Below are 20,805 nucleotides of genomic sequence, written 5' to 3'. Positions count from 1 at the left end.
TTTCTTTTACATAGTTTAGTATGCAATCCATGGACTGGTATACTGAAATCCTTGCTTAAAACACACCACTAATAATTTCTTGAGTTTTATGTATTGTGCTTATCACAGTAATATCCAAGTCCTTCACAATCATAATTAATTTGGTTAACACCACAGGAAATCAGTGAATATTCTACTGATCTCCCATATGGGGGAGGGCAACCCAGAGATAAGTGCTGGCGAAGGAGTTCTAGATGCCACATTTGAGAGACTATGATTTCTTAGTTGCTCATGCTGTTTTGATTGACTTCATTTGTGCATCTAAGTATTCAGCTCTTCAACAAAGCTGATCCTAGCATCCAAAGTCTGGGCACTCAGAAAACGCAAAAACATGCAATTAAAGGCAATTTCTGAGCAGTTCAATTTAAATTACCAGACTAACATTTTTCTTCCAGCAATGTTCTGCTTCAATTGTCACCAATTTTTGTAATCACAAAAAAGGCATCCTACAAATTGTCCTCTCTACCATACTGCAAGTTACATTTCCAGAGCAGAATACCATGTACTTTAAGGAGGCTGATGAAAAAATAGCAAGTAATTAAGTAATTTAAAATGTAGTAGCTGAAAACAAATACACAACAAAGAAGACAAAATTCCAAATCTGATTTTGTCAATTTCTAAGTTTTGGTCATTTGCTGCTGCTACTCATTTTATCTTCACACTTGTAGATAATCAAGAGCAAACTTCATCCCTTGGCACCTAGGTAACACCTGACATGGTGGAATAGCATGTGAGGGTGAGACCAGCTTGCTTTGCCCCAAATTCTCCCTTCCCACTCACCTCTCCATAGCACTGATCCCCCTGGACATTCCAGTTAATTTCTGAACCACGGATTTCTCCTATTGTCATGTAGTTCCTTTCCTGCAATTTTGAATACCACTGTAACTGCTCACTCGTCTGCCTTGCCTTTAAACTTGTTTCCCATTTGAGTCTCCTTGTTCAGTTTGCAAGTTTCAACACAAAACCCATGCCCCCACCAGCTTCAATCTCCAATTTCCTTCATGAGGGAAACAACACCTTATCTAGCAAGAGGTTCTCTGCAATCACTTCCGGTTACCGTTTCTTGTTCTGCATGTTTGCCAAGTACACTGCCTTCACACCAGATTTTTCTTCACTGTCACCTCAGTCCCCAGTTCCAACCAATTTGAACCATTTTGTCCCCACCTACATTTGAATGGACTATTCTGGTCTTTGTGTCAGAGAAGAGGTATAACCAATATAAAAAGGATCTCTACTTTAAATTGTGTGCTTAGACCAAACTGTACCTCCCATCCCACAGCAGGCAGAAGGCCACAACACCAAAGGTCCTTTCTTTTGCATAATACACAGCTACATTTCAAATGTTTAGCTGTGAAGCTTTAACAAGTCTCTAAGATGCTTAACAGATTACTTTTTGAAATGGTAATAATCTGGGACAAATTTATGTCTGCTTTCACTAGCAAAAGCCACTTCAGTCAAACTGAGTTCCTGTTCCAAGCTTGTCCTTCCAAAACCATCCTTACAGATTTGGGGAAAAATATTCTTTTTTCCTTGAAGTGCCTTCCTTCCACTGCATGACTTGGCAAAAAATTCACAAGACTCCCTCAAAGAGACATTTAAGACTTAAGAGTCAGATGTATATTAATAAGGAAGCAAAAATTCTAAACTATAAAAATCTGATGCAAAGGTTTAGCCCACTGTAATGTCAAGACAGGTGATGTGAGACCCACCTGCAATGTCAAAAAAAACCTCATTCAATGTTTTAGCAGATATAAATTCATCACTTAAAACAAAACCAGTACTAAACCTCAAAATTTCCTTGCACAAACTAAGCAAAGTAGCAGTTTTGCACCAGTGTCACCTGTCTGGCCAACAGATGTTTTTATTTTGTTTCATACATAAGACAGAAGGCAAAACAATATGCTCTTCTTACTGGAAAGCAAGAAAGAACGCATTATAAATTAGGACATGTCATCCATTTACCATCTTGAGTGTCTCAAATTATACTTTTAAATAAATCCTGACTTTATCAGGAAGTAAGCATAAAGTCAGGACATCAGCAATTTCAGCAGTTAGGTCAGCCACTCAAATGTCAAAGCAAGTCACTTTTATTGGGGGTGAGGAAACCAAAAGAATCTATTCATTAATTCAAGACCTTCACAGTACTATCTGGAGCATAACAAGAAACTTGGAAGAAGCAGCTTGACTTTTCACACTCAGTTCACAAAGGGATTCTGGCACTTTCCACAGTAAGCCAAATTGGTGGTGAAGATACCTTTTACCTCATCATTCAAGGACAGCTACTTGGATATGGAACCCAAATACTCATGCAGTCATCAGACCACAGAGTCTTCCTAAGCTAGTCTCTCTCTGTATCATATCACTCTGTTAACATAAAGCATACATCTAGCACATCCAAAATGAAAATATTCCATCTCTAAGGTCAGGGCATGAACCTGGGAAGAATTATACTTGCACTTACTACTTCAAGCAATGACAGATGCTAAACAAGTCTAACATTGATGCAAATGCCCCAAACTCCAAATTCTATGCACTCACAGTTCTTTTCTCCACATGATGGATCAGTAAACTCCTGGGAAGGCTCAGCAGAGATGAACAAACGTGATGTACCTGTGAAACTCTGGGCAAATACAGGAAGTGACTGACAGCTGTGGCTAAGAAAGTTGACCTTATCATAAGATGAAAGGGGTGGAGCACCCCTTCCATAAGGAAAGGCTGAGAGAACTGGCAGTGCTCAGCCTGGAGAAGCCTTTCAGGTGACCTAATTGCAGCCTTTTAGTACCTGAAAGGAGATTACAAGAAAGACTTACAAGGGCAGGTAGAGACAGGACAAGAAGGAATGGCTTTAAACTGAAAGAGGGTAGGTTTACTTTAGATATTAGGAAGAAACTCTTGACTATGAGGTGCTGAAGCAGTGGCACAAGTTGCCCAGAGAATTTGTGGCTGCCCCACCCCTGGAAGTGTTTAAGGCCAAGTTGGACAGGGCTTTGAGCAGCCTGTTCTAGCAGAATGTGTCCCTGCCCATAGCAGGGAGGGTGAAATGAGATCATATTAAGGTCCCTTCCAACACAAACCATTCTGTGACAAAACAGACCAAAAGGTGGCTTTTAAGATGAAAGTTTCTAATAGTTAAGAGATTGTTTGACTCTCAGCTGAGTGAATCAGCTGCATGTGTAAATGTTTGTCCAGGCAAGCAGCAAGAGCCTGAATGTCTTCCCAAGGTAACTAGACCAGCATGGGGGAGTGTATCCAGGGCTCAGCCCAACCTAGAGGACAAAACCAGAATGATTAGCCAAAAGAGTTTTGAAGAGAGCAATGGGCTTGAGTTGCCTTAAACCCCTTTATACCTTCTGAGGGACTGGGAATGCCCAGTGTTGTGATGGTGAGCATATCAAAGGGATCTGTAACAAGAATTGCATCATGCTCAAACAGCTCTGTCTATGCTCTTTTTCTAAACTGCTTGTCAAACAATTCATAGTTGTATATTTTGAACAGCTAAAGAGAACACTTTACACAGCCTTTTACAAAAGACTTCTTCTGTCCTTGAAAAAACTTAAATTAAAAGGAAATCACCCCCCTCAAAGTTCACCAGCATTGTACCAACACAACAGCACAACTGACACAACGCCTAGAGGATACTTTCAAATCAAGTTCTTACAACTCAAGGGAAATATTTATTGATCTTCTGACTGCTGTGTTTCCCTACCAGATGTAATTATTCTTTAGACAGAAACTGCCAAGAAACAGGATTTGATAGTGTATCATTTCATGGGTGTTACATTACAACTATTACGTGAACAAAATCTTTTACCCTAGTAACTATGTCAGTGCAGTCCAACTTCCTTCTCAGCAACAAAATCAAGAGCATTGACATACCTAGTCTTTTTACTTCACACCCTGACAAAATGGATCAAATCACTAGTGTGTCTCTTCCAGTATCTGCTCTTCCATGCTTTACTTAGATGTGTCAAGATGAGTAACAAGCAGAGCAAGACAGTGCCCAGCTCAATACCTGCCCTGTACTGAAGTACAGAGCAAGAAAACCTTTCTGTATAGTTTGGAAAGGTTTCCTACAAGTTAACACAATTAATTAGTGTAATTCGAGCAGGGTTTCTCTGACAACATAAGCAGAATACCTTTGCTGTCACGTATTCTGCTGTAAGTTGTCAGAGCACACGTAACACATTCTGCTTCAATCTGCTTAACTTTTGACAAATAAAAAGGCATTTTATCACACTTCTAATCCTAAAATGGACTAGACCTCTAGAGAGATGTAAATCATGTAAGCTCTACCATTCAAAGAATAATCATTATAAGGACACCATTACAGATTTTTGTGACGTTGTAAATGTTAATTATTTACAATATAAGGAAATAACAAGTAATTGATCATTTCAGTAGTGACATTGTTTTTGTTGTTGTTCTGCTCTTCATTCAACTCCTTCCATGCAGTAAAGGGCGGATATAAAAGGAAACTGTAATTCTTAGAACTGGTATTTTACCACAATTTAAATATAAGAGTTTATAAAAATAAGAAAATAAAGTGACTTGTCCATGGACACTGGTACTCCTAGAAGTCCATATCAACCCAAACACAGGTCCGCACACTGAAAGATCATCTCAACACTGGTAGAAGTCGAGTAGTACCAGTCTCTCTTATATTCACAGTCACTGAGAATCAACTGCCCATCATTCACACATGGGCAACCACCAGACTTGAGAAAAGGTGGAGAAAGCCAAAGCTACTGTCATTGTTTAAAGAACAGGTGATAGAGTACTTCTCTGATCACAAATCCGGGAAAGCAAGCACAGCCATCATTTCCATGAGATTAAGTTTTTCACATCAATACTTGTGCTATCTTCTAATCTCTCCCACTCCAACACACAGTTTGCCCTTCTGATTTAACTGCTGAAGAACTGTTTGTGCAGCCACGCTGTTCCCTGATTCGGAGGACTGATGAAGTCTAAAAAAAACACCTGCCATCAAGAACAGACTGGTTTAAAACTGTATCAGTATGCAGACCGGGTTCGCAATACAACTGCTCAGACAAATGTGCCAGCAAAACTCGCTTAGGTGACACAGCACTGGAACAGGGATTGTTGGAAAAGTGACACACAAATCCCCAGCCAGTTAAAGCCTGTCTTGTGAAATGTTAGGCTAATTTTCATTTCTTGACTAGGATGTATGGAAACACTTCTTTCATCTTGCTTTTGTCCCTTTTTTTGTTTATCATCCAGATGGCCACTCCTGAGAATTCTTACAACAATAAAAATCTGGCAATGCTTTTTGGCATTTTCAGATATGATGACATGCACGTATGTTCAAGATGATGTGCCCTACAAGTCTGATTTTCCTGGCTGGCTGTTCTAGAACACATGCAAATGAAAAACTTCAGACCTTAACAGAGCCCTCTGAAATTAACATAATTTCCATGCAGAAACATTCCTACCCTTCCACCTTGCCAAGGTGGTTTTGGACTGAGCCCGTATCTGCCACTGGTGACGTACTGAAGAAACAGAACCATTTTGAAAAGATCAAATTCACGTTAGCCTTTGTTATTTTAGCATCAGTTTAAGATGACAATCATTCACATAAGAATAGAAATCCCTGACAGGAAGGAAGAAAACTGCAAGAACACTCATGATGGTTACAGAGTATAAATCCTTTCTTTCTATATGCATTGTAAGAAAGTTGTCTTTGGTGTCACAGAAAAAAACCAAACCAATTCTTCTTAACATATGTGGCAGCTCTTGCAAAGCACTATTATTAAAATAAGACAATAAAGCAAATGTTACGTTTTTTCTATCAGAGATGTGTTTGTATTGGGTATCTAATACCAGGGTGTCACATACTAGCTTATACCCACCTCTAAACACAGATACCATTCCAAAATCTCGATACAGTCCACAGCTGCCTAATACTAATGCTCATGGCTTTAAAATCAGACTGGAAGCGATCAATTTTCACAGTGAAAGAACATCAGAAAGAGTTTCAAGTGATTCTGAGCCTAGCACTTTCCACAGCACAAAATCCACTTCATGTCTAACCACCTTCCAGGCCTTTGCACACAATGCAGCTCCTTCTCTTGCTCTCACTTGAGTCACAAACCAATTTCCCAACCCTGCAGAGGAAGTAATGGCTGCCCTGGCTGTAGTTAATAGCAGGAAACAGGCCAACTCTGCAGTGCTCAAAAAGGCACCTTGCCAAGGTTGCTTGCCTCTGTTCCATCACTCCCAAAGCCACTGCTGCATGCTGCAGGAAAAGCTCTGACATTAAGGTGCACTGCTGGATGAACAAGTGCCAGGGGACTACTGAAACAGCCAGAAGAAGAGGAGGTGACTATGCTCCTCTTATGTTGACAGAAGACAGTCTTTAGGTGACTTTCAAAGACATTAAGAGTTCTCATATTTTGATATGGAAACCATTTAATATATGTGAAAGCCCTCCCTTACCATGGATCTAGCTGATTCAAAGTGGTTTTCTTACCATTACAAGAAAACACAGGAATTTGTTATCATCCACCCTTACTTTTTTCCCCCAGCTTTCTATACTTGACAGAAATCTTTCAACTATGCCAATTCTTCCATGTTTATTTCAAATTATGTCTAATCCAGTGTGAGAAAAAAAAATTGAAGATCACAACTACTAATTACCAGTTCAAACTAAATAAGAAATGAAGGACAGATCATATGAAACAAAATCACATCTTGCAAGATGAAAGACTTCAACAAGACACCACCCTTCTATTGCAAAGTTCAGGCCCACACTGGAAACCCAGATGCCTAAATCAGCACACCAACCTTTACCAAATTAAAATAATCTACCCTCTAAGTTCCTCTGCAGAAAAAAATGAAGGTAAGAGATCTGTTTCCAGATGCTACTCATCTGACTTAAGAAAAGCCAGCTGACTGTGCACAATGTATTACTGTTTTAGAATACATGATTATTGTGCCCTTTTTATTCCTCACCTGAGCTGACTATTTGATTTCACATTCCCCAAGGAAATGCCATTAAAGTCCTAGGAAAAGTTAATGCTTTGTTTTATACTGTAGTACAAACTCCAGCATCTTCAACAGTTCAAAGTTCATGAAAGCAACTTTCCTTAAAACTATTTTCCTTCACAGATAGCATCAAAAAATATGGAGACTCCAAAAACCTGCAATAAAGATATCGGTAAATTGCTGATTCAGTGAATTCCAACTTCTGCTGTTCTGGTAGCAAAAAAATTTAATGATAATATTATTATATATTATTTTAATGAGGGAAGGATCCAAACTTCCCTAACATTTTCTTCATTGAAGAACAGTTCTTGAACTGTATTGCCCTACAGGTAAGGTGTGCAGTCTGTGGGGAAAGGAACTACTCAATCCTAAACATAGGGAAGAAGAAAGAATATTAAGAATGAGGGGACAACCCATGGGTATGTTTTGTCTCTTGTCCACAAAGTCCCCCCTATACAGAGTGGGATTTTCCTAATGGCTTCCTCCACCTCATGTCACACCACACCCTCCTGCTCACAAGCTTTAATTTGTTTAGCTGCAAATTCCTCAAGCCTTTTACATCACTGCATTAGCAAACTTAAACATACAGTTTAAAAGTACACATTTTGACATGACTCACTGCTAAGACTTCAGATAAATGTCTAAAAAATGTCCTGCAGAGTTTTGTTACATTACTTGCTACGTATTTCAAATGAACATAGGAATTGCCAAACTAGATTAGAAAATCAGACATTTCAGTTTGTAATCCTTACAGCGGTAAATACCAGATGCCATGCACAAACAAAATAATCCTAAAGCTGACACTATCACACATCCCGACCACAAGGAAATTCCAGTTTTCAAGTATTTCTGGAGCTATAACTAAATCAACATAAATACAAGCTATCGCCTGAAAGAGCAATTCTATTCTTCCTTGCCTGTGTACCAGAACAAGGAACTGTGTGACAACAAAAAGGGATGGTGCATCAATCTATTCCAACAGAAAACTGTTAATTATTTGGTGGAGTTAGCCTTCTATTGAGTTGGCCAACTCAACTTACACAAATGCCAGAGCCTACAAAGCAGCAGATAATCTGGTAAACCTATTTTCTTAATTAGCTGAGGTACAACATGAAAGCAAGCCAAGAGAGACATGAAGTCCTTTACATGGCAAGCAGCAACAGCAATGCTGGAAAGGGACAAGAGGAACATGGCTGCTCCATTTGGCAGTAGATTGTCCTAGACTGGTTTAGTTTCAAGAATTTAGCTCTTAAGAAACTTAGGCTACAGCTACAGGTGCAAGTTTAAATCAAAACAGTCCCCAGTACTATTCCAGCTGGTAGATGGGGTCAGCCGCTTGGGACCCAGAGAGCCACAGCCACCCCAAAGGATGTCTCGCTAGAAACAGCTCCTTGGGGGGTCAGGGCGCTCCTCAGCTGGCAGAGGGGCTTCTCAGCATCGGGCAGAGCAGTGATTTTTCAGCTCAGTGATTTCAGCTCAGTGATTTCAGCTCAGTGCTCTCAGCTCCTGCCCTTGTGAGTTGCCCCTCTTTTAGCCGGCCATGGCGAGAGAAAGAGAGGCTTCGTATGGAATTTCCGCAAGTAGTACTTTATTGCAAGGGTACCAGCGAAAGGGTTTCAGGGACGAAAAACCTCTGCCGACCAGAGAAAACTCAGGGGTTTTTATGGGACACCAGGGTGGGAGGAAAAAGGTACAGAACCAATCGATTGTAACAGATCTACATAAAATTCCGAGGGGGCTTGTGGGTCTCCGGACAGGTCACCGTAAATAAGAGGTCTTTTGTCTTAAGGGGCTCTGGGTGAAGTTGCGAAATTCTTTCTTAACTCCTCAACTTGGCCCTCTCCAGGGCAAAGCAGCTGGGGCTCCGCCCACCCCCACACAGTACCACCCTCCACTTTTTTCCACACAGGCATTCTTGTCCATTCCTGTGCAACAATGTTGTGCATGTCTGATTCAGTAACCATCTCAGCAGGTTCAGCCCACCATAGAAGCAGAAAAAATTAATTTCTACAGCTCTACTTTTCCACTTATTTTTTCTCAGCTTTCACCTTGGAAGTCTACAGAGTACTACTGCCACTGTGGAAAAGAAAAAGGAATGCATGGCTTGGGTAAGCAGACACCTATTCAAGTACGGCATAAACAATTAATTTCAAAAAATACTTGTTGAACTTATTTCCAAAACCGTTCAAGCATAAATCAGTTTAAGAATTTCCTTTTAGACTAAAAAGGAAAAACTTTAACTCTACATCTTTTAACTTGCATTTACAATCACTCCTGGACTCGTGCTGTGTTGAGGTATCTCATGTGGATCTTGAGCTGCATGCAGGTTCCTCATGTGGCCTGTGACACTGGGGCTGTGTGGGGTGCTTGGGATGTTGGGTCATCCTGAGTTTCAGCTGTGACAGAACAGGAAGAGCAGGGATTGCTGGGCCTACACTAATGGTTTGCCTTGGGGATCCAGACACACCTCCCATCCAGCCCTGCAGTCCACTGAGTGAAACAACCCCACCTCCTCCCCCTTGCCCTTTGGCCATGGCAAATCTTATCACTTCTGACAGACACAAATTTTGTAAATCTCAGCATCACAAAAGCTTTACACATCTGTCTGGCCTGGGCATCAATGATACCTGCATCAATGTGCTCTATTGATCAGGCATAAGCCATGTGGTTTATGGAAGGGACAATCTTCACACATATGCATCCCGTGGTTCTGCTCAATTTTCCTAAATTTAGAAGTGTATTTTCCACTCTACCCCTGTGAAGTAAGTAATTTTAAGCTTTTTAATATCTTATGCCTAATTTTTGGTCTCTGAAGTCTACAGCCATGTTCCTCACAGTCAGCAAGTCCACAAGAAGGATTACTGACTCTACCATCTACAGAAATACGACATTTTTGAGTAATATCCAACTTGACTGTGTAAATTTAACATTTTTCTAACAATTTACTTAAGAAATTGCCCTGGGTTTAAAGGACACAAAAGGCTTTAATCAAAGTGTGAATATGTGGAAAAAACCCAACTATTACTTCCTCCAGTATCATGTATTACCTTCAGAGTTTGAACCTTGAATTGCCAAGCTTTCAAGAAAAATAATGATAGAAAATGAAGCAAAACTACATTATTATCCACTGAAGATTCATTCTCTTCATCAGCTCCTCCATGTCATAAAAAATTTTACTCAACCTGGATCCATCACACAGCAGTAGATAACAAAAAGGGTACAGAATGCACCACCTCCTGGATTTTGTTCCAGGACACCTTTTCGTGGGCCGACTGAGGTTTTTTAAAAGGAGAATAAAACACAAAACTTTTGCTTGTGTCCTCCAGCAGAAATCTTTATCAAAGCATGTGCAAAAGCTCTGGAAAAAACACAACTGGAGAATAAAGAGGGAAGATTCTTCACTGCTCTTTCAAGAAAAAGAATTGTTTGATACAAGACAATTCCCACTCCTCAGGAAAAAAAGAACAAACAAACAAACCCACAGTTAGACAGACCAGACTACTTATAACAAAATTTCTATCCATAATCTTTCAGTACTTTTATCTCACTCCTTTTCAAATGGTAGGTTATTTATATCATGTTAAATGAACACTTTGTATGACAATAATTTCCCTTTTCTTGCATTTTTTCTACTAATTTTCTTAATTTTTCTTCTTCTTGTACTACACATTCTTCAATATTAGTTTTCCAACTTGCCTTACTTTCATCCTTTTCCTTACAGTAGACATAGCACTAGCAGACATTAAACAGAAGAGAGCAGAAAGGTCCACAATTTACACTTGCCCTATTTAATTCCCCAAAAATAGACACAGGACATGAAGGAAGAAATCACTAAGAAATAAAAGCAGTACTGAAATGCTGAAGGACTAATTATGCATCTCAGAGACAGCTACAGTCCAGGATGGCTGCATTCCCATTACATACTGTCCAAAGCAAAGCACTCTCAGAGGTCAGACTCTGACAAGAAGTTACCTTGATTTGAAGACATCCTACAGAATTTCACTTTGTGATAAAAAACGTAAGACTCCTCACATTAAAAGACAAAATAGGTAAATAGAAGTTTAGAAATACCAGAATAAAAAAATACTGTGTTTTATACTTGATTGATTCACGCCAAATTAAGAGTATAAATTCTGACCAAAAGTTCTTCCCCAGAGTCAATTTAATGATTCCCTTCCTACATGTGATTTCCCAAAGAGGAACAAGGTATACATGGCAGCCTCTTCTTCACAGCTGGGGATACTTTCACATTTTCTTCCCACAGAGAATTACTCTAACACAACTTTCAGAAATGTAATTCTTCCCTGGGTCTGCAGCAATACATTTTTGTGACTGGTAAATGAGGAAGAGGAATGAAAGACTTAAAGGTTAAAAAAACCAACCAAACAAAAAAAAAACCCCACCACTGCAGTCTCCTTGCTTCAGGAAATCCAAATTTAAAAGTGTTGAAACAAAAATAAGTTATAAGTGTTAGCTTGACATTGGTAGTATTAGTATCCTTCTATCACGTAAGCTTACTATCTAGAGAATCCTTTTACTTAACATTTCTAATGCAGCTTAACATTTTACGTTTCCTTTTCAATCACCAAAGAGAAAAAAAAAGCTAGTAGGAAAACAGAACAGAAATCATAGCATTTGGTTTTAAACACTATAAATTGTAGTAACAGCTCAATTTATTTGATTCACATACTTTATCAGCACTATTCTTTTTTGGAATTCACATAATTTCACATCCAGCAGTGTGCTTTAGTTACGTCACATTATAACCTCAAGTTCCATGACACTTTGTACTGTTCATTCAAAATTCTTTTCAGACTATTTCCAGTGTTTTCTATTTTGGAGCCAGAACACAAACAGAAGAAAAAAGTCCCTCTGAAACGCTTAAATGTGACCCACAAAGTTCAAGTACTGAAGCAAAAATTAAGCTCCATGATTCCTTAATAATTCAGGGCTCCTGTAGTCCTCATCCTGAATTCACCAAAATGAAACCTTCCTCTCTTTTCTGCAGAGGGAAGGCAAAAGTGGTTCTAATGCAAATTAGCAAACTGAACAATTACATTTGATTAACAGAATAAATTCTAAAAAAGATGGTATGATGTACATCTACATGATTTAGATGATGAATAGTAGGTAGTCTGGCATACATGGAATTCATTATTAAATGCTACAGATGATCCCTTCTACAATCTTTTTCCAAGCACCCCTTCAGCACACTCCCAGCCTTAGCTCATTCTCACCAAGATTTCCATCCTCAATGGTCAGCACCACTTCATCCATCACCAAGGCCCGGAAATCCAGCTCCTCTTCACAGCACTTGGCTTTCAGTGCTCTGAGGATCTCCTGCTGAGGGTAATCTTCTCTGATGCGACGGTCTGTTAAGAACCACAGCCTGGGAGCAACTGAACTGCACATCTTGGACTTGTCTTGCAACCTTCAAGGTCTCCTTCCAATGGAACTGCTAGACAGTGGAGAAGATGAAACCCTGTTAGAGTACACATGCTCTGATGTTCATGATCCCTGCCATACTAAGTCCCACTTCCCCTGCACAAATCAGTCCATTACACCAGACTACAACTTCCAACCTCATAGAAGCAAAATAATGTCTACACCTACTCTGCAACCAAAAGTACCAACAACAGAAACAAATCAATTTGCATTCCATGGAATGTTAAATGCTAGAAATTAGGTCTTGATCCTCACCCCAGCTTTCTCCTCAAGAAGCAGACAAAGATGTAACTACTGGTACTGGCAGTAGCATTCCTCTTTCATGACAGTACTGAAAAAACATGCAAAGAACTGAAAACAATTTGAATGGCCATGTCTGAAGGCCAGAATTTCATCTTCATAATTAGAACAACTCCTTCAACTGAAATAACTCCACCCTTCTCCTAGGTACTGCTAAAATACCCAGTGAGAGACTTGATTTGTCTCTTTCCACCACATATGGAAGAGTAGAGGATGACAAACTCTGTATGTTAAAAAAGCAGACCAGAAGAGGAGAAATTCATTACCACAGAATCTTCTAGGTAACTATGTAGGACTGTTCTGCTCTCAAAATTTTACATCTGCTCTGAGATATACTTAGAAATATAAGTAGTATCCAGAACACGTAATAATGGAAAAACCAATGGAACAAGAAGCACCAACAAAATGTCAGGAATACAGAACATTAACACATGTAAAATGAAGCAAAATCAAGGCCAGAATTTCAGTGGTAGCCCCTCCTTGCTTCAAATCAATTTTTAAAAATCACCTTTATACATAAACAGCACTAATGAATTCAAGACAAAGAACAGAAAACATAGTTCAAATTGAAGAATTTCAATAGGGTTAGAACTGATAAGAGCAAGGTACTCCTCCTTTTGCTTTGAATAGAGAGGACTTGGGCCATTTTTGACTGGATATATTTTTACTGAAATATTTTAAAAGCTGTAAACCAATTATAAGTACATTAATGAACTACTGCTTTATTTTCAAGAAAGACAAGCATGGTGTAGGGAACAGGAATTCTGGAGAAAAACAGAATGGTTTTCTGTATCACCTTTAAACTTTCCTATTAAAATAAAGATGCAAAAATCATCACTTTCACCAATAGAACGGACATGACTTCCTAGCAGAACTGAACTCTGAGATAGAAACAGGAGTATATAATTGCTATCACTTGATATTACAAAGAATTTTAGTTTCTGCAGCAGGTCTTGGGACAAAAGGGTTGTTCAGTTACAACCATAAAAGCCAGCTAGGCTTTTCTAGCATTAGAGAACTAATTTTTTTTTTTCTACTAGAACAGATTTTTCTTACGAAGAGAATAAAATTTTAAGTGGACATTTTTATTCCTGGTACTAAGAACCATAGTAACAACACACAATCTGTGACTCTCTTTCCACTGATTTGGTAAATGAGGTGGTACAATAGAGCCAAGGACTACAGTTCTTTACACTAACAGACTGAAAAAAGGCAGAAGCTTGGGAAAGATGATCACAGATCCAGACCAGTCCCTGAACTCGGTCAAGATGTTCAAGGTAAAGCAGGAAAGAGTGTGTTTGCTCCCTGCAGAAAAACGGGTGTGGAAGGTTATAAGGAGTATCTTCTGATCTCTCAAAGAGCCTCTTTGTTCTTCAAAGCAGTTCGAAGTGAAAAGGGCAAGATGAGGCTGGGGCTGGCAATGACTGACATCTATCAGATGCGTCTCCCTCAACAATGGATGTCTGGACGCGGTAGTTTACAGGGAACTTCCTGGAACAACATCCTGGGCTGGGCAGCGGGACAGAGCGTTTCTCAGGAATGCCCCCGCCGCGGGCCCCGGGCACTGCCCCTCAGCGCTGCCATTGCAGAGGGGCCCAGCAGCGCCACCTGCCGCCCCCGCCGGGCAGCGCCGCTCTGCCCCCGGCCCGGACGGCCGCGTCCCACGGGACAGCGGGACAACGCCGAGGGCATGGAAAAACACACCATCCGCGCTTCCTCAGCATTGAAAAAAAACCCCATAAATCAGGAACTATCACGTATTTTCTGCCTGCTTGGGGTTTTATTTTGGGGTTTTGTGGTTTGAGGCTTTTTCCCCCTCAGTACGGGTTCTAACGCTGACGGAAGAACCAAGTATTTTCTCCCCATTTTTGCTTCCTTTGCCAACCTGCTTCAATTTTTCTCAAACTCTTCTCTAAGTGGACCCACCTCCACCCCCTTAAATACACCATCACCTCTCCCTGAGTGTCATTTCAGCAGTTAGTTTCTTAAAAATCAGCAAAGAGTCAAAGAAGAAAGAAAACAAGATATATCCTTCTCTTTCCTCGATCTTCTACTTTTGAAAGAAGTGACAACATTGTCAAGAAGGGCCGTGCATATATATTCAATGAGGACATTAAACCAGCAAGTGTATAAAAATGCATTGGGTATGGCTATTCATCTCTCTCCTAATACTACATCTCATTTGCTCAAAATCTTAATGGTTTTATAAATGTACATACGAAAGCTCCCATCTTATCGTAAGAAAGGCAGGTAACAATCTCAAGTCCACAAGTAAGGACTAAGAAGCTCACTTTAGGACAAGCTACAAGCCAGCAGCAGAGACAGAAACTAGCAATCCTACCTCTCCGATGCTTCACCTCCAACCCAATACTATAATTTTTTTTTTACTCAAAATAATTTCTTTTTCACAGTAACATTCTGTTCCTAAAAACAGAATGTATTCATCAATTTCAGCCTCACCTTATAATCTATTTTGATTGTGTAAGAAATCCCACATAACAAAACTTGCAATTTACCCTATTAACCCAAACATCTTAAAAATGCCTCCCACATTCTCAAGAAAATGGTTTGTAGGAGGAAAGCTGGCCTTGCAGTCAGATGCACAAAAGCATTAAGCTCTGAAGTTGGATATTACTGCCAGAATTCTTCCCTGAAAACCAACTCCACCCATTTCAATCTAAAAGACACAGCCTCAGACAATGCTGGGTGTGCAGAGAATACTTCCTAATCCATGGGAGCATCTACTGCAAAGCAACTATGGTATATATAAGGGGAAGAGCAGATGTTCAAATAACTTCAAGATGGCCACTTCAAATGCACTTTTCACTCAAAGCTACTACAGTCAAAGTAAGAACAACCCTTCAATAACTACTTCACAGATTTATGAAATCAGAAGGCAAAAAAAAAAAAAATCGTAAACTTAACTGCATGTAACAGATTGGAGAAGAGAAAAAGGGTGGTATCAAAGTAAAAGGTCTGTGATAAAAATCAAACTGTGTGTCACACCAGCCAAGCGGACACTACCACAACTGCTTCAGGAATACACTGCATGGAAGAGACTCCTTGCAATTTATGGAGGGAATGAATGCTCACCTCAACTTTCAGCTGTGGCACCCTTTCACCCTTTTAGTGCTTAAGCCAGGCCTTACTCCAGCAATCACACAGCAGCTTCCTTCCCTCCCCAGCACATGCAAACCTATTTCCTCCCACATTCCTTCAATCTGCAGTACACCTCTAGCAGCTGTTCTAACAAAAGCACTCACTGTGCTCCTTTTCAACTTTACATCATATATGAATATGTTTTACTGAAATAACAGGGAATTCAGCCAATCAGATCAGCTGTCTAGAGAGATCTGGAAATCTTCTCTGAAGACCACTCTTTTTGCCTTGAAGGGGGTGTTCTCTTTACAGAGAAGATTAGAGACCTCCCTCTCCCTCCAGGAATGGGAGATTGGTCTCTATGGCTCATTTACTCATTCTCCTGCCTTCAACACACAGAAGTAGGAGAAATACATTCTAGTTTCTTTTTCTTTTTCACCATGATATATTTCCCTTAAGATGAAACAAGAAACCCATTTTTAGGAGATCCTAATTAATTCATGTATTATTGATAAATGTGTAAAATAAAAGGTACCTAGTATGCAAAAAAATGTTCAGTATTCTTTTTGTTCAGGATGCAACTACTCGATGCTTTTGTAAATTAAAAAGTCTAGGTTGTGTGTTCCCTGTGGGAATGATGAACGGAACCCCAGATGTTTACAGCATCAAGAATCAACGTGATCTAGCTATTTCACCTGTTCAGCCTGTGATCTGATGTTGCAGCACACTCCCACTGCCTATACAGTGGGATCTGGGAAACAAGTTAGTGGAATAGTTATTACCAGCAGCCCCTCCCAGAACTGCCCCCTTTTTAGAGCTTGGCTCAGATGTCACAGCACTGTGCAGATGACACAAACTCCACAGATTTCAGTGGTTAACAGAGAGGTAAAACCTAACCTTAGTCTTAGCATACCTGTAGGCATGTTTAATCTCTACAGCTGAGATACTGACAATAAACATCGCAGGAAAGTGAGAAGAATGAGGAAGAAACTGACAGCCACAACCACCATGGGAAATGGAGAACTAGGAAAAACACTGCTCCAAGCACTCACCTCACTAACACTAAAAACACCATTAATGCTTATCCCGCAATACTCATTTTCAGAACAGTGCTATTTAAGCTGGAAAAGGTATTTTGATTTCCTTTTCATCATGTATTAGCTAAGGCTTGAAACTGAGTACACATCTTCAATAAACCAATCATTTCCACCATTACAGCAGTTTCTAGAATGATGCATTTCAAGACAGCGAAGAACTAAGAATGGCTGGCAGATGCTTGCAAGTTACCTCCTTCAGGAAACACCTCAAGGCAGATCTGAATTATAAAGTCAATCTTACATAGCAGACCAGTTAAACAGCTAATGAACAGTTGTCCAGCACATGACCCAGCATGTATATCCATCATACAATCCATCATACACTGTCATGGAAGTCTCTATCTCATCTTAATAAGAAGAGAGCAATATTTGAAACACCCCAAAAATAGGACTTTCTATGTCACAGGGAGAGCAGGTCTGCAAACAGTTCACAGCTGTTTCGAGCATAAAGCACAAGTGATTTTTTCTCAACACAAGGATACCAGAATGATGATCATCTAAAGAAAATGTTAAAGAAATATGTATGGATGATGAATATATCACATGGTGATAGAGAAAAGAACTGACATCTTCAGAAAAATAAATCCAAGATAAGTCAACTCGTTCCTGACAATGCTGCTTCATGGTGATGCTTAAGGCCAACATCAAGAAAAATTCCTCTTTTACGTACCAGAAACTAGTTTTCCTAAGACTGTCACATAACTGTTTGAGAATCTTTGGAAAGAACACATTTTTAAAAGCTGAAGAATCTGAAAAATTAAAATATTTATTTAAATGCATTTTATATAATATATTGAAAAGCTGCAGCACAATCTGTCCACTGCTGCTGCATTATCATCCACCCTCTACACATGCATCGGAGAATTGAAAGTCTCTGCAGGCAGGTGAACCCCAAGCACACCTCTTTGAAAGCACATCACAGTATTCACCTCCTTTTCCCTTTGAGATTTGTAGACTGCAACAGCCAAAGGATATGGGAATATATTAATTGTTCCCATTCAGTCCCACCCCTGCAGACAGGCAACTGCACTCCCCATGATGGCTTTCATCTCCTTGTCTCCACCTTTGCACTGAGTGATGTTCAAGATGCTAGCAGCAATCCTCCCAGGCACAGCTGCCTCTGAAAGGCGGACATCCACACCCCCCATCATTCCTCCTCTGTGTTCATGATTACAAGTAGAAGGCAAGATTCCTCATTCCCACACCCCACTTCCCCACCACCACCCAATAATCCATTCTCTTTCCTCCCTGCAACATGAGCCCAATGCTGGTCAGCAGCAGCCATCCTTCTACTTCGGTTTTGGTATTTTTCCCCACAACGGGCTCTCAGCTTTTTCACGCCCCTACACCGTCCCTGTGTGCACACGCACGCCCGTGTACAAATAAACCATTTCCTCCCACATCAGCTGCTTTTCCACCTGTGCCAGGTTCCCCCGCAGCGTGCTACAATACCCCCTCTCCTCCCCGATCCGTGTGTACACAGCCAGTTTTCCCTCCTCCCTTCCCCCACCCCACAGCCTCTGTGCATGCCTCTCCCAGCGCCTGGAGTGGGGGAAGGGAAACATGCACTGCGCGAATGAATGGGCTGAAGAGACTTACCAGAAATTTGGTGAGGAAGGAGCGGAAGACGAAAAAGACACTCAAGATGGGTGTTTCCTTCAGCGTGCCAAGTGCTGCTTCAGTTCTGGCTCCCTCAAGGAGGTCACGTGACTTGCCAGGTACCCCTTTCCCTGGATCCTCTACTAACCAAAGAGGCTGGCACGGAAGTCTTCTGGATGCCTCCCTGCACTACACCCCAAAGGAGGGAAGGGTACTACTGAAGCTCCCAAAGCAAGCGAGCAATGATAACGTTCTCCTGGTCCTGTCAGGCACTGTCTAGCGGATGCCTCTGGGACCAGGGTAGATTTCTGAGGAAGGGAGGAAAGGGGGAGTAAATTAACGTTTAAAATAATTTCTAAATTGTTCTCCCCTACGGAGCAGGGAAGGATGGGAAGGAGTAAAAAGAGTACTGGTGAAGAGCTATAGTTTGCTATGTAAAAGAAATTCAATCGTTGTGTCTCTACTTTCCTCAGAACTAAACCCCTAAATGACTGAAGTCACCAACACCTACGGAGGAAAAAGAAAAAAAAAAAAAAAGAAACAGCCCTATTAGACATAAACATACAAAGGTATGAAATAAACTAAATCGCAAAGGAAGAAAAGGTGTTACTCAAAACAGTAAGCAAAGTCAAAAGAAAATGATGACATGAACGTAATTAGGGGAAATGTGCAACTTTACGTATTTTACACAAATACACTATCACAGAAACTGATTTTAAAGGGGAAAAGCCCACAAGGCTAAGCAGTCTGTTCTTTTACTTAAGAATGTGCATTCAATGGATAGATAAATCCATACCTGTGTGGGAACACATGAGGAAATTGAGTTTCTAAACCTACAAAAACTATTCCTATTTATTTGTGAGCCTTTAAACCTTTAAACCTCTCCCCCAGAATAACCTTTAGGATTCAGATAAGACTGGAGAAAAGTACATTTCAGTTCAGAAGGGTGTATTTCTATGTATTAGGAGCACGTATTCTCATACATTAGAACACACGCTGCCACAGAAAATAAACAGCGGTTTATAAACGGTGACCAAAAAAAAAAAAAAAAAAAAAAAAAAACCACCAAAATAACATGTCTAGAGGATGCTTGCTTAAATGACGGAATCAATCCAAGATTAACAGTGGCACGCTTGGAAAACGGAGCCCCTGGTAAGATCCCTGGCAGTAAAGTCACCGATGTTGCCACCAGCTTTTTTAAACACCGGAAAACAAAAGGGGAGAGGAAACCTAGTTGGGAAGATCTTGCTGCCAGACCCAACGCCAGCCACACACCCCCCTGGCTCCATCACGTGAAGATCAGCCCCCACAGCCACCGCCGATCCCCACGGACCCGTGCGGGGACGCGGCCGCCGAGCGAGCCCGCGGGGCGGCGGCCCCCACCCGGCGCCGGCAGCGCCACCGACCCGCCCGCGGATCGCGGGTCCCGGGCCGGGGGCGCGGCCCCCCCGCCCCTCCCGCTCCTCTCCCCTCGCACGACGAGCGGCCGCCGCCGCCGCTCGCCCTCCGCCACCCACCTGGGCGCCCCGGCGGGCGCGGCGGGGAGGCGCGGGCGGCTCGCCCCGCTCCGCGCGCGGGGGATGCGGCACAATCACCATGGGCGCAGCGCGGCGGGGCGGGACGGCCGTGAGGGGACGGTCCCAACCACCCCCCGCCCGCCCCCTCCCCGGGCACGGCGGACCCCACCCCCGCGGGCTCGCGCCCGCTCAGCCCGACATCTCACCCGCCCCGGGCACCGCCGAGCCTGAGGGGACCCGCGGGGCGCCCACCCCCACCCCCTCCGGCACCGGGCCTGGGAAGAGAGGGCGCGGGGCGACGAAGGCTCCGGGGAGACGCGCCCCTTCCTCCCGCCGCGCGGTCCTAGAGGGAAGCGAGCGACGCGAGGCGACGCGACGCTCCGCTCGTCCCCCCCGCCACCACCCCGCCTTCCCCCCTGCTCGGTGTCCCTCCTCCCCGCGGCTGAGGCGAGGAGGCCGCGGCTGTTCCCTGCACCGAGCCCCCCGCCCGCCGCCGCCGCCCGCGCTCGCTCCCGCCGCCTCACGGGAAGCGGCGCCGGTGCCGTAACGGCCGGGCTTGGCACGCGCGCGGCGGGCGCGGGGCAGCGCGAGGGCGGCGGCGCCGCGATGCCTCGGGCCGGACCGGACCGGGTCAAACCGGGCCGGGTCAAACCGGGCCGGGCCGAACTGGATCGGACCGAACCGAACTGCTGCTCGTGAGCGGCGGC

At 42.2% G+C, this 20,805-nt stretch overlaps 1 protein-coding gene across 2 annotated transcripts in view; it reads right to left on the bottom strand.

Annotated features, from left to right (window-relative positions):
* The window catches only part of RIMKLB (ribosomal modification protein rimK like family member B), a 41,008-nt gene extending 20,816 nt beyond the window's left edge, over positions 1–20,192 (bottom strand). Inside the window, exons 1-3 of one of the 2 annotated variants that reach the window (XM_066341203.1) lie at positions 20,099–20,192; positions 18,582–19,088; positions 12,279–12,499 (exon numbers count right to left, since the gene is read on the bottom strand). In XM_066341203.1, coding sequence (XP_066197300.1) covers positions 12,279–12,453 — 175 coding nt within the window. In that variant the 5' untranslated portion in view covers positions 12,454–12,499; positions 18,582–19,088; positions 20,099–20,192. Of the gene's footprint in view, positions 1–12,278; positions 12,500–18,581; positions 19,147–20,098 lie in introns of those variants that run through there. The other variant, XM_066341204.1, reaches the window with a different exon arrangement.
* Positions 20,193–20,805: the final 613 nt, after the last annotated feature.

This window comes from Sylvia atricapilla, chromosome 2 (genome assembly GCF_009819655.1).
Source record: "Sylvia atricapilla isolate bSylAtr1 chromosome 2, bSylAtr1.pri, whole genome shotgun sequence".
Taxonomy (NCBI): domain Eukaryota; kingdom Metazoa; phylum Chordata; class Aves; order Passeriformes; family Sylviidae; genus Sylvia; species Sylvia atricapilla.
Note: the sequence above shows the minus strand (reverse complement) of the source record. Positions and strands in the feature narration are given on the sequence as shown.